The 12,463-nt window shown below is 36.7% G+C and overlaps 1 protein-coding gene across 15 annotated transcripts in view; it reads left to right on the forward strand.

The window, feature by feature from the left end:
* LOC124105642 (complement factor H) overlaps nucleotides 1-12,463 on the forward strand; it is a 53,270-nt gene that overhangs the window by 18,021 nt on the left and 22,786 nt on the right. For 4 of the 15 annotated variants that reach the window (XM_058585559.1, XM_058585579.1, XM_058585562.1 and 1 more), the window contains one exon: nucleotides 2,552-5,009. The exons of 7 other annotated variants lie outside the window; for them this stretch is intronic. In XM_058585559.1, the coding sequence (XP_058441542.1) occupies nucleotides 2,552-2,808 (257 nt within the window). In that variant the 3' untranslated portion in view covers nucleotides 2,809-5,009. 4 more of the 15 variants (XR_009228631.1, XR_009228633.1, XR_009228632.1 and 1 more) reach the window with 3 other exon arrangements.

Below are 12,463 nucleotides of genomic sequence, written 5' to 3' on the forward strand. Positions count from 1 at the left end.
GACAACTCCAAGACATATCCACTTTGAGAAACAAAAAATAGGTCATTGAAGACTGATCAAAGAATACAAATATACACTTGGGCATCTTCAGTATATAGAGTATATTTGAAAATATGTGACTGAGTCTAGCCAGGGAATCACTCTATTTTAAAAATAAGTCTGGATATTTGGTCATCAGCATTCTAATATTTAAAATTCAGGAAATGAATAATGGAGATATTATATCATCCTTTTCCATTTTTAAAAATAATTTTTCCTAATTTATTTTCTCTTACTTTAATTTGAATCTACCTTTGGCTAAGGGAAAAGTCAGTTTTATGTAAACCACAGAATTAGGTCTCATTTATGAATCTATCTTGCCCTACTTGCTCTTTCACCTGATATATTTAGATCATTTATATTTAAAATAAATATTGGGCTTTTTGTTTCTTGTTTTATTTGTTTAATTTCTCTATTTCTAATTCTTGTTTCTTTTCAGGGAACATATTAAAAGAATTTCATTTTAATTTATCTTCCTGTTTTTGAGTGTATCTCTATGATAGCTTCGCCCACCACCTTTCTTTTTAAAATTGTTGCTTTAGGAATTGCAATATATACATAATATATTCCCAACTTACCACTCTACTAGTAATGGCACTTTATTTTCAGTCAAAACATGGGAACATTACTTCCATTAAAATCCATTTACCCTTTAGTATTTCCTGTTCATACACTGAACATTGTTCATACATTGAACATTCCTGTTCATACATTGAACATTGAACATTTGGTAAAACGCTATAATTATTTTTCAAGCAACAAACATAAATGAACAAACTGAAGAGAAAAAAAGTCTACTATATTAAATAGTCTTCCTTTTAGCAATTATAGGAGTGAGAAACTGACAATGTAATTGATAAAAGAAAGAATATCTAATATAATAGACTTTTTCCTCCTTAGTCTGTTCATTTGTTTGATAAGTCAATTATCCTTTCTTCCCTCTTTCTGGGCCTTCAACATTTTCTTTTCCTCTAAAGGTCTCTGAAGTTTGATTGATTCATTGATTGATTTTCAGTCTATTTTCACTCTGGGTAATTTAGGTTGTTATATCTTGAAGTGCATGGATTTATCCTTTGGACATCCTCAAACTGTTCAGTCTGTCCAGTGAGACATTTTGTTTTGTGTTTAATTTGTTATATTTATCTGTTCTAAACCCTACAGAGCTTTTAAGAAACATTGACTATCAATATTTTTATCACATCAGTATTCTCTTGTATTCTCTTTCTTGTTTTTAAATGTTTCTGATCCTTAATATGATGAGTAATTTTTAATTTTACACTTGATATTTTAGGTATTATACTTGAGGACTTCCCCACCAATCATTTTATTTAAATTTCATGTTCAGTGGTTCTCCATTACAGCCATGCTGGATTTAAGTCAGGTTTCTCATTCAGCCTCTACAGGCATACAGGATCTCTTCTGCCACTCCTATATGTGGCTGGTCTCTGGTCATCAGTGCCTTATGATGTTTTTATGATTTTCTCTAGATTAGGTCATGTATTGTTTTAAAGATCTCTTAGACTTGCAAGGCTGCTCCCTTCCTTGTCCTTAGGTTAAAGAGATGAGACTTTCCATGAGATTTTCCTTATTTATCTCTACCTAATATCATTTCGGAGATTATCAGTCTTCTCCAGTACTCCATCTAGAACACACAAGAGCCCCCAAATGAACTCATATAACAACCTGATTGCCATTCCTTGAGTCCTGAAGTTCCTAGCCAGAGTGAATTCTCTGTACCTTCTAGAATCTTCTTATAATGGTATTTAAAAATATTTATGTCCAAGATTAAAATTTATGGTAGCAAAAGGGGAAGGGAGGGGTGTTGTGGATAGGAAAGACAGTGGAAAGAAATGGACATCGTTACCCTAAGTACATGTATGAAGACAAGAATGGTGTCACTCTACTTTGTGTCCAGAGATATGAAAAATTATTCTCTATATGTGTAATATGAATTGGAATACATTCTGCTGTCATATATAACAAATTAAAATTTTTCAAAAGCCCCAACATACAAAACGTGAAAAAAAGGGAATAGGTAACAATGATTTTTACTCATCTTCTCCAAATTAGGAAGACAATATTTCCCTATTATTCTCTACAAATTTACTTCCTTCAAGGAGTTTTTTTTTTTTTTTTTGTAATGAAAAGGAAAATTAAGAAGAAGTCAGTAGGGTCACAATAAACACTGCGTAATGTCATATATAATAACAAGAAACTTTCTTAGTTTGTCCTCACTGTCTACGTGATCAGCATTTATATATTAAGACACATTTTTTTAGTATTGAATCACTACAAAGGAGACATATTTGTTGATGGTGTATGTGCGCCTTCACTGAGATGAAAAGAACTTAAAATGTAACTCTCATTTTCTATGATTAAGATTTCTGTGAGCAATCATTTGGTACCAGAAATCATAAAATCTTGATGCTATCTAGAGTGATGTGTGTGCTGGCTTTAATTTTATACTGTATTTTGATTTGTTCTCTCCACAAATGAAATGGTATTTTTCCAGATTCCACAGGAAAATGTGGGCCTCCTCCACCTATTGACAATGGAGACCTCACTTCATTCCCATTACCAGTATATCCTACGGGATCATCAGTTGAATATCAGTGCCAATCCTTATATCAACTTGAAGGTAGCAAGACAGTAATATGTAGAAATGGAAAGTGGTCAAACCCGCCAAAATGTTTACATACGTACTTCAGTAATCTCATGGGACTTTGGAAAATCAGCACCTATAGTAGGATACTTTTCTGTGTAAAATAGCAATAATTCACATATTATAAAAGAAATATTCTGTGGAATGCTTTATTACCAAATATTCATATGTGAGGAAATAAAGATTAATAAGTTATTTTTTTATTTTAAAATCATTAATTAATACAATTTTATATATGTTTTCAATCTTTTATTAGCATGTAATTGTTGCCCTTATTAATGGGGGTCAGTGTGATATTTCCATATATTCAAACACCCAGCATGATCATATCCAACCTCTATTTACCCACCCTACATCCCTTGCATTCAGTCACCCTTTTTAATATTCCACCTATGAGAGAGAATGTATGGGACTTATCTTTCTGTGTCTGGCCTACTTTGTTTAACATAATGTCCTCCAGTTGTATCCATTTTGCTGTGTAAATGACAAAGCCAATTCTTCTTTGTGGCTAAATAATATTCCCTTGTGTAAATATACTACATTGTCTTTATCTCCTCATGTATTGATAAACACATGTTTTCATTCAATATCTTAGCTACTGTGAATAACACTGCATGGGCATGCAGATATCCCTTTGGTATGCTGATTCTTTTTCCTATGGATATGTACTTCTGAACTAATTTAAGTTTTTTGAAAAACCTTCTGCTCTCCATAATGATCGTGCCAATTTAAATTCCCACCAAGAGAGTGTAAGTGTTCTTTTTCTCCCACATCCTCACCAGCATTTATTAATTTTAGGGTTTATTGTTAATAATAGACCTTCTAACTGGGGTGATGTGGTATCTCATTGTAGTTTTCATCTTCATTTCCCTGATGGCTAATGATATTGAGAGGGTTTTTTTAAATGTATTTTTGACTGTTTGTATGTCTTTGAGATATGTCTATTCACAAATCATTTGCCCAATGTTTAATTGGATTAATTGTTTTTAGTTTTTTTGAGGTCATTATACATTCTAGGTATTAACCCTTTGTGAGATGCATAGGTGGCAAGTTTTTTCCCATTCTGGTCTCATTCTGTTGACTGTTTCTTTAGCTGTGCAGAAAGTTTTCAATTTAATATATCAACTTTGTCGGTTTTTGCTTCTGTTTCTTGTGCTTTTGTGGTTCTATCCAGAAAATTGTTGCTTGAACCACATTCTTATTTCTCCATATTTTCTTCTAGTAGTTTTAGAGTTTTCAGGTTTTACATTTAAGCCTGTGTACCTTTTGAATTTAATTTTGTGCATGGAAAGAGGAGTCAAGATTCAATCATCTGTATGTGGATATCCATTTTTAGCATCATTTATTGAAGAGGTGGTACTTTATCCAATGTTTTCTTTTTTGGAAACTTTCTTAGGAATCAGCAGATATAGATGCATGGATATATCTATATGTATGTTTGTATTCATCTATCTATAAATACACATATTTATGGAGAGAGAGAAAGAGAGAGAGAGAGAGAGAGAGAGAGAGAGAGAGAGAGAGAGAGAGAGAAGGAGAGTGTGTCTCTATTCTGTACCATTGGTCATTGCATCTGTTCTTATGCAAATACTATGCTCTTTTGGTTGCTATGGTACTGTAGTATGTCTTGAAACCAGTTATTGTGATGCTTACAGCCTTTGTGTATTTATTTTTTTCAAGATTTCATTAGCTCTTCAGGGTCTTTTGTGCTTCCATATGAATTTTAGAATTTTCTTCTTTAGTTCTGTGAGGAATATCATTCATATTTTCATGGGAATGGCTTTTAATCTGTAAATTGCTTAAGGTATTATTGCTGAAGGAATACATGTTTAATGTATTATTACCAACACTAATTCTTCCAATCCATGAGCATGGGGAGTTTCTTATTTATTTTGTATCTTCTTCAATTTCTTTAATCAGTGTGTGGTACATGTCTTTTTTCTTTGCGGTTTTGTTTGCTTGTTTTAAAGATTCGTGAATGGGATTGTTTTTATTATTTGGTTCTCAGTATATTCATTATTGGTGTATAAAAATCTCACTGATTTTTGTATATTGATTTTGTATCTTGCTACTTTAATGACTTTATCCATTCTAATAGTCTTTTGGTGGAGTCTTTTGGTTTTTCTATATATTTAAACATATCATCTGCAGACACAAATAATTTGACTTCTCTCCTTCCAATTTGTATGCCCTTTATTTCTCTTATTGCACTGTTCTGACTAAAATTTCTAGTACTATACCGAATAAGAGCAGGGAGAATACATACCCTTGTTCCTGATCCTACAGGAAATGTTTTCGTCTTTTCTCATTTCAGTATATTGCCTGTGGCTATGTCTTGTATGGCCTTTATTATTCTAAGGTATGATCTTCCCAAACCTTATTTTCTCAGGACTTTTATCAGGAAGTGATGCTGAAATTTTTCAAATGCATTTTCCATATCTATTAATCGCATGATTTTTATCTTTCCTTCTGTTAATGGGATGTATTATGTTTATTGATCTGAATATGTTGAACCATCCTTGCATCTCTGGGATGGAACCAATTTGATTGTGGTGAATAATCTTTATAATTTTCTGTTGAAGCACATTCAGATTTGCTCATATTTTATTGAGAAATTTTACATCTATGTCCATCAGGGTTATTAGTCTACAGTTTCTTTTATCTTGTGTTCTTGTTGCTATGGTACCAGGGTAATGGTAGCCTCAGAGAATGGGTTGGGAATGATTCTCTCTCTTTCAAATCTTTGCAACAAATTTAAAAGAAATGGAATTAGTTCTCCTTTAAAGATTTCAACAAATTAATCAGTAAAAGCATCTAGTCATGGGCTTTCCTCAACTTTTTATTACTGATTCAATCTCTTCTGGATTCATGTTTTCGTGGTTTACTTTTGGCAGAACCTATGTGTCTAAAAATTTATAAATTTCTTCCAGGTCTACCTGCTGCTTGTTGACCCCATCAGGTGGCCAGGCTCTGTCCTCCTGATTGTCCAGTTCTCACCTTCAGCAGGAATATGTCTTCACCTGCAGCACCCCAGATGGTGGGCCAGCTCAGACTCAGCCATCAGAACCTTGCCCCACAGGCCTAGGGTGGGATCCCTGCACCTGGGTGTCCCAGCCCTGGCTCCCCATTTTGTGCCTGGCAAGCAGCCATCTCTAAAACCTTCCTCCTGGGACAGTGGGTTCATGACCCTCTGTAGCAGGGCACTGAGGCAGCTGAGCTACATGCGTGCCACAGGCTTAGTGAGTGCCTGCTCCTGCATCTCAAGCAGTAGGTGAAAGGCCACATTGCATACAGCTGCATGTGCGCCCACACATATGTGCCTGGAACTCCGACCTGTCCTTCTTCCCCTGGGGAATTGGGTCTCAGACTGGAGGATTCAGCATGCAACTCCATGAAGTTGGCCCTGACATCCCTGCCCTCACTTTGACCATCCCTGAAAGCCCTGGAGGCCCTAAGCTCCACAAAGAAGACCACACTAGCCCCACTGTCCTGGCCCTCCTGCCCTGGCCTCACTGCACCTGTGAGGGCACCCTGGGGGCGGGGCCTAGGGCAACAGGGTCCACCCCGACACATTGTGGCAAACCCTCGGCAGCCCCATCCCCTCACGGTCTGGCTCTCCTAGACTCAGAAGCCCACACGCTCCGATGATCTACGTGCTCCAGTGGGATGGCAGTTGATCTGTATTGTGGCCAACCGCCCAGAGCGCAGCGGCACTGAACAGGCTGAACTGTGACTTGGAGCTCCCTTCAGCTTGGACACGGTATAATCCTGATCCGAGGTTCCCAGTTCAGAAGCTGGGCCCCATGTTAGGCGTCCATTGTCCGCCCTGTGTTCCTATTGACCACCCTGTCTGCAGTGTAGCGGTGCAGCCCTCATCTCCATTCCTTTGGGGACATTTGGGGACTCGGTGCTGGACTGCCATGGCCATGCTGCAGGACATGGTAGCTGCAGAGGCTTCAGAATCCCCACACTGAACTCCAGGTAGGAGAGGTGCCCAGGTGGGCAAGGTGGGGTGAGGTTGGCCCTGGAGGTCAGGCCTGGGGAACCAGGAAGGGTGCTGTGTGGCTAGCTGGCCTTCACCCATTGTGGTCAGAGCTGGTGCAGAGGTGAAGGGCATATGGAGAAGAAGGGCCACCTCTCCAGTGCAACCCAGCACAAGGCAGAACCTCTACAGCCCCAGGCATCCCTGGCCAAGTCACCAAGGGAGTCACAGGTGGGCTGAGCCCAGGGCAGCTTGAACAGTACCTGTTCATGGAATCTGGTTAAAGTCTCTGGTTACTTGGTCATGTCATCTGTCCAGTGTTTCACACTATACCTGGTCAGAAATATGTGGTTAATGTCTGTTTAATGTAACTGGTCATGGTTATCTAATTATTGTCTTTGTTTACTGTACCTGGTCACCGCAATTGTCTAAGTGGTTACTGTACCTGGTCACAGTATCTGGGTAATGTCTCTTATTGTAATAGATCCCAGTATGTAGGCATTATCTTTGTTCACTGTACCTGGTCGTGATATCTGGCTATTGTCTCTGGTTACTATATCTGATCATAGTATCTGGATGTTGTTCCCTTTACATGAACACAGTATCAAATGTCTCTTGTTAGTGAATCTGATCACAATATGTGGCCAATGCCAATTGTAACAATATCTGGTCATCTCTCTGGGTATTGTCTGTAGTACTCTATTTGGTCATGACATCTGGCTGGTGTCTCAGTTTGCTGTACCTGGTCAGGTATCTGCATAAAAGATTCTGGTTATAGTATCTAGTCACAGTATATGGGTAGTATTTTGTTTATTTTATTTGTCTCTCAGGTTATTGTACCTTGTTCCAGTGTCTAAATATTGTTTCTGTTTAATGTATGTGGCCACAGTGTCTGGCTTTGTAATTGGTCATAGAATTTGCCTAAACCTCTCTGGTTACCTACAATTCCTTGTCGTGGTATCTGTGTATTGTCTCTGTTTATTGTGTCTGGTCAGAGTACCTGGCTGTTTCTGGTTATTGTACCTGGACCTTACGTGGCTAAGGTCTGTGGTTATTGTACTGGGTCATGGTATGTGACTCATGATTCTGGTTACTGTACCTGGTCAGGTATCAGGGTCTCTGCTTGATGTACCTGTCATGGGATCTGGCCAAGTCTCAGGTTTCTGGACCTCATGACCATACTTGGGTATTGTCTCAGTTTACTATACCTGGTCACAATATCTGGTTTAATTCTCTGGTCATTGTATCTTGTCATAGTAGTTGATAAAGTCTCTGATTTCTCTGGTCACAGTATCTGGGTAATGACTCTTTTTACTATGTCTGGTCTTGGTATCTGGTTACTGTACTGTGTCATGGTATCTTGGTATTATCTTGTTGTGTGTACTCTACTTAGCCTTGGTATCTGGTTAATGTCTCTGGTTACTGGTCACAGTATCTGGCTAATGTCTGTTGCTCGTGAACCTGGCCAGAGTAAGTGTATAATTTCTCTGGTTTATGTACTTGGTCATGGAATCGGGCTAAATAGTCTCTGGTTATCATACTTCTCACAGGAGTTGCTCATGGCTCTGGTTTCTGAGCTTGTTGCTATATCTGGCTAATGTCTCTGGTTCCTGTACCTGGTCATCTTATGTGTTACTGTACCTAGTCATGGTATTTGCCTAATGACTCTGCTTATTGTAACTGGTCACAATATCTGGTTTGGCTTTTCTTTCTCCCTCTATTTATTGAACCTGGTCATGGTTTTTGGATTATATTTCTTGTTATTGAACCTGGTTATGGTAACTAGCTAATTTTTCTGGTTCCCGTACCTGGTCATGGTAAGTGTTTAATTTCTCTAGTTATAGTATCTGGCCACTGTATCTAACTAATGTCTCTGGTTACTATAACTGATCACAATGTCTGGGAAATGTCTCTTGATTACTGTACCCAAGTCATAGTATTTGAATATTTTCTCTGGTTACGGTATATGGTCACATTGTCTGGCTTATATCTCCTGTTCTTCTACCCAGTCATGGATCTGGGTAATGTCTCAAGTTAGTGTATCTTGTCAAAGTATATGATTAATGTCTGGTGACTGTGTCTGATCACAGTAACTGGACATTTTTCTCTATGCTGTACTTATTCAAGATGTCTGACCCATTTCCTCTCATACTATACCTGGTCATGGTATCTGGCCAATATCTCTGGTGACAGTAGCTGTACACTGTATCTGGGCAATGTCTGTGTTTACTGTGACTGGTCAAAGTTCTAGCTAATGTTTCTGGTTAATGCCTCTGCTTTTTGTAACAGGTTGGAGTATGATGTATTGTCTCTACTTACTGTTCCTACTGACAGAATCTGTTTACTGTACCCAGTAACAGTTTCTGTCTCTGGTTACTATATCTGGTCACCATACCTTGCTAATGTTTCAGATTACTATATCTGGTCATAGTATCTGGCTAATGTCTCTGTAGACTGGACCTTTTCATGGTATCTGGCTAATGACACTGGTTACTCTACTTGGATACAGTCTGGGTAATGACTATTTATTTTACTGGTTCTCCATGTCTTCCTAAAGTCTCAGCTACTGAATATGGTTGCAGTATCTTGCTAATGTCTCTAGATAATCTATTATCTATTCATGGCATCTTATTAATATTTCTGCTTATTGTAGCTCCACATGTAATCTAGTTATCATCACTAGTTACTGTACCTGGACATGGTATCTGGACAAGGCCTCTTATTATTGTAACAGGTTGAGGTATGAGGTATTGTCTTTTCTTACTATTCCTGGCCACAGAATCTCCATTTAATTTAGAGCATCAGGTTGTTGTGTCTATTTAGTGCACCTGTATCTGGTATTAGAGTGATGTCTCTATTTACTGTATCTGGGCAAAATATTAGGCTTATGTCTTTGGTTATTGTGCTGGGTCATGGTATCTGATATTATCTCTGGTTACTCAACTTGGTCATGGTATCTGGTTGATGTGTCTGGTTACAATACCTGGACAAGATATCTGGCTAATGTCTCTGGATGCTGTACCTGGGCATGGTATCTGGATATTGTCTCTGTTGAGTGTACCTAGGCAAGGTGTCTTCATATTGTTTTCTGTCATGGTATTTGAATCTGTTTAATGTCTCTAGTTGCTATGCTTGGTCATGGTATCTAGGTAATGTCTCTGATTATTGTATCTTGTCACAGTATATGGCTAATGACTCATCATGGTATTGTTCTGTGTACTATACATGACCAAAATGCCTGGATTCTGTTTCTGTATATTGTACCTGGTCACTATACCTAGCTAATGACTCTGGTTACTGTATCTAGTCATGGTATTTGATTAATGTCTATGGTTATTGTCCCTGGTCACAATCTCTGGTTAATGCTTTTGATTATTGTAACTCATTGAGGTATGAGGTATTGTCTCTGCTTACTGTTCCTAACTGCAAAATCTGGCTAAGGTCTCTGTTTACTATACCTAGTCAGAGTTAGGATATTGTCTCTGTTTACCATAACTGGTCATGGTATCTGGCTAATGTCTCTGATTATTGTATCTGGTCCCAGTATTGGATTCATAGCTCTGCTTACTGTATCCAGTCAAATATTTGGGTATTATTGCTTGTACCTTGTACCTTGTCACAGTGTCTGGAAAATGTCTCTGCTTACTGTACTGGGTCACAGTATCTGAATATGGTCTCTGTTTACTGTAACTGGTCACAGTACCTGGCTAATGTCTATAGTTACTGAATGCAGTCACGGTATCTGGCTAATGTTTCCTGTTGCTATTCCTCATCACAGTATCTGGCTTCTGTGTCTAATTGCCATACTAACGCATGTGGTCATTGTATCTGCTATTGTCTGTGGTTCCCGAACCTGATCACTAAATCTGGATATTACCTCTGGTTATAGTGACTGGTTTCCGTATCAGGCTGATGTCTCTCTTAACTGTATCTAGGCACAGTATCTGAGCATTACCTACCTAGTTACTAAATCAGGCCTGGTTACTATATCTATTTATAGCATCTAGCTATTGTCTGTTTACCTGGTCACAGTAGTAGGCTAATGTCTCTGTTGATTGTATTCAGGCATAGTATCTGGACATTGTTTCTCCCTGGTCATTGTATCAGGCCTGGATATGGGATCTGTTCACTACATCAGGCTATGTCCCTGGTTACTTGAACTGGTTATAGTAGGAGGCTACTCAGACACTACATGTTTCAAGAGATTTGATCTCAGTGGAGTCTCAAGCTGTTTTCTGATAATAATGTATTTCAACCTAATTATGGCATACCTGTTATTTTACCCAGTTTCTTATGGTTGTTACCTGTTTTTTTATTCTCTTTTTATGACCCTGGAATAATCTTTTTTTATATAATTTTTTTAAGTTGTAGATGGACACAATACCTTTATTTTATTGATTTATTTTTATGTGGTGCTGAGGATTGAACCCAGAGCCTCACACACATTAGGCAATCACTTCACCACTGAGCTATAACTCCAGCCCCACCCTGGAATAATCATCATACTTTTTTTCACTATTAAAAATTTTGCACAGAAATTGCACAATCATCTCCTTAAATATAAAAAATATATAATTTTATTTTTTGAAAGCTTATTAAGTGCAACATAAACTCTTTTCCTTTTTTAGAGTTTATTTTTTTAAAAAACTTCCTTACTGCCACTGATTTTTTTACACCACTTTTCCCGATTACCTTTCTTCTCATGATATTTCTAAATTGAATAACATTTTTAGAAGCTATTTGGATCATACCATATATATGCATATAAAGTATACTCATGTATATCCATGAGAAGATAGGAAAGAAATTTGATGCAAAATATCTGCTTTTTTCCATTTTCATTTTTTTTCATTTGCTTTATTTTTTTCTAAATTGATTCTGTAGTTTGGGTTTTTAGTATATTCTACCATAATCTAAGTTAAGAAGTAGCCTATTTAAAAATATCTCCTACTCTACTCTTTTTCCCTCCAAAAAAAAAAATGATTTTAGAAAAATAGAGCAAATGTACAAAAAAAAGTAAAAATTTAAGTAAAGTTTTCTGAATCCTACTATTATCTATAATCATAATGGAACAATAAAAAAATTTCAAAGATACAAAGAAAATAATACCATTCTCTTAAATTTAAAAGTAAAAAAAAAAAGGTAAATGATGATTAAATGACTATTAAATGCATAGGGTGAAACATTTGTTGTTTAATCCAAATAAATACTTGGATATAAGAACACTGACTTATTAATCTGGAATTGGAAGCATAACATGGAAATTTTTAAAATTTTAAGATAAATCAAACATGAAAAAACATTTTCACACTTTGAAAAATATTTTTATGCTGCTTATTTAATAAGTCCCTGCTCAATTTTCTTTAAGAACTGCCAATTTAATTCAAGAAAATTTTGTACATACATGTTGATGGTTTGATTATTTGGAGCAAAATAACTTATTGCTTACTTTGAAATTTTTGAGAATGTTTTTTATTAAGCTTGAACCTGTAGTTTTTTTGTTGATTCACACAAATAAACATCCTAACATAAGAAATGCTTAATTATTGTTATAACTCAATATGGTGAATTATTACTTGAACTATTTTTGCTATGACATAAGTTGGTAATAAAAATTCCATGTATTGGGGATTACAACAAAAATAGTCAAGAAGTACTTGAAGAGAGAAGATATTAAATATTATTGAAAATTATTCTACCATACAAACACAGACAGTCCTCAATTTCAGTTAGCTTATACTTTGAGAGTGACAGACTGAATTATAAACTAAGATATGGGG

Source organism: Marmota monax, unplaced genomic scaffold (genome assembly GCF_021218885.2).
Source record: "Marmota monax isolate L192 unplaced genomic scaffold, Marmota_monax_Labrador192_F-V1.1 WCK01_AAM20220418_F8-fsc00099, whole genome shotgun sequence".
NCBI classification, from domain to species: Eukaryota; Metazoa; Chordata; class Mammalia; order Rodentia; family Sciuridae; genus Marmota; species Marmota monax.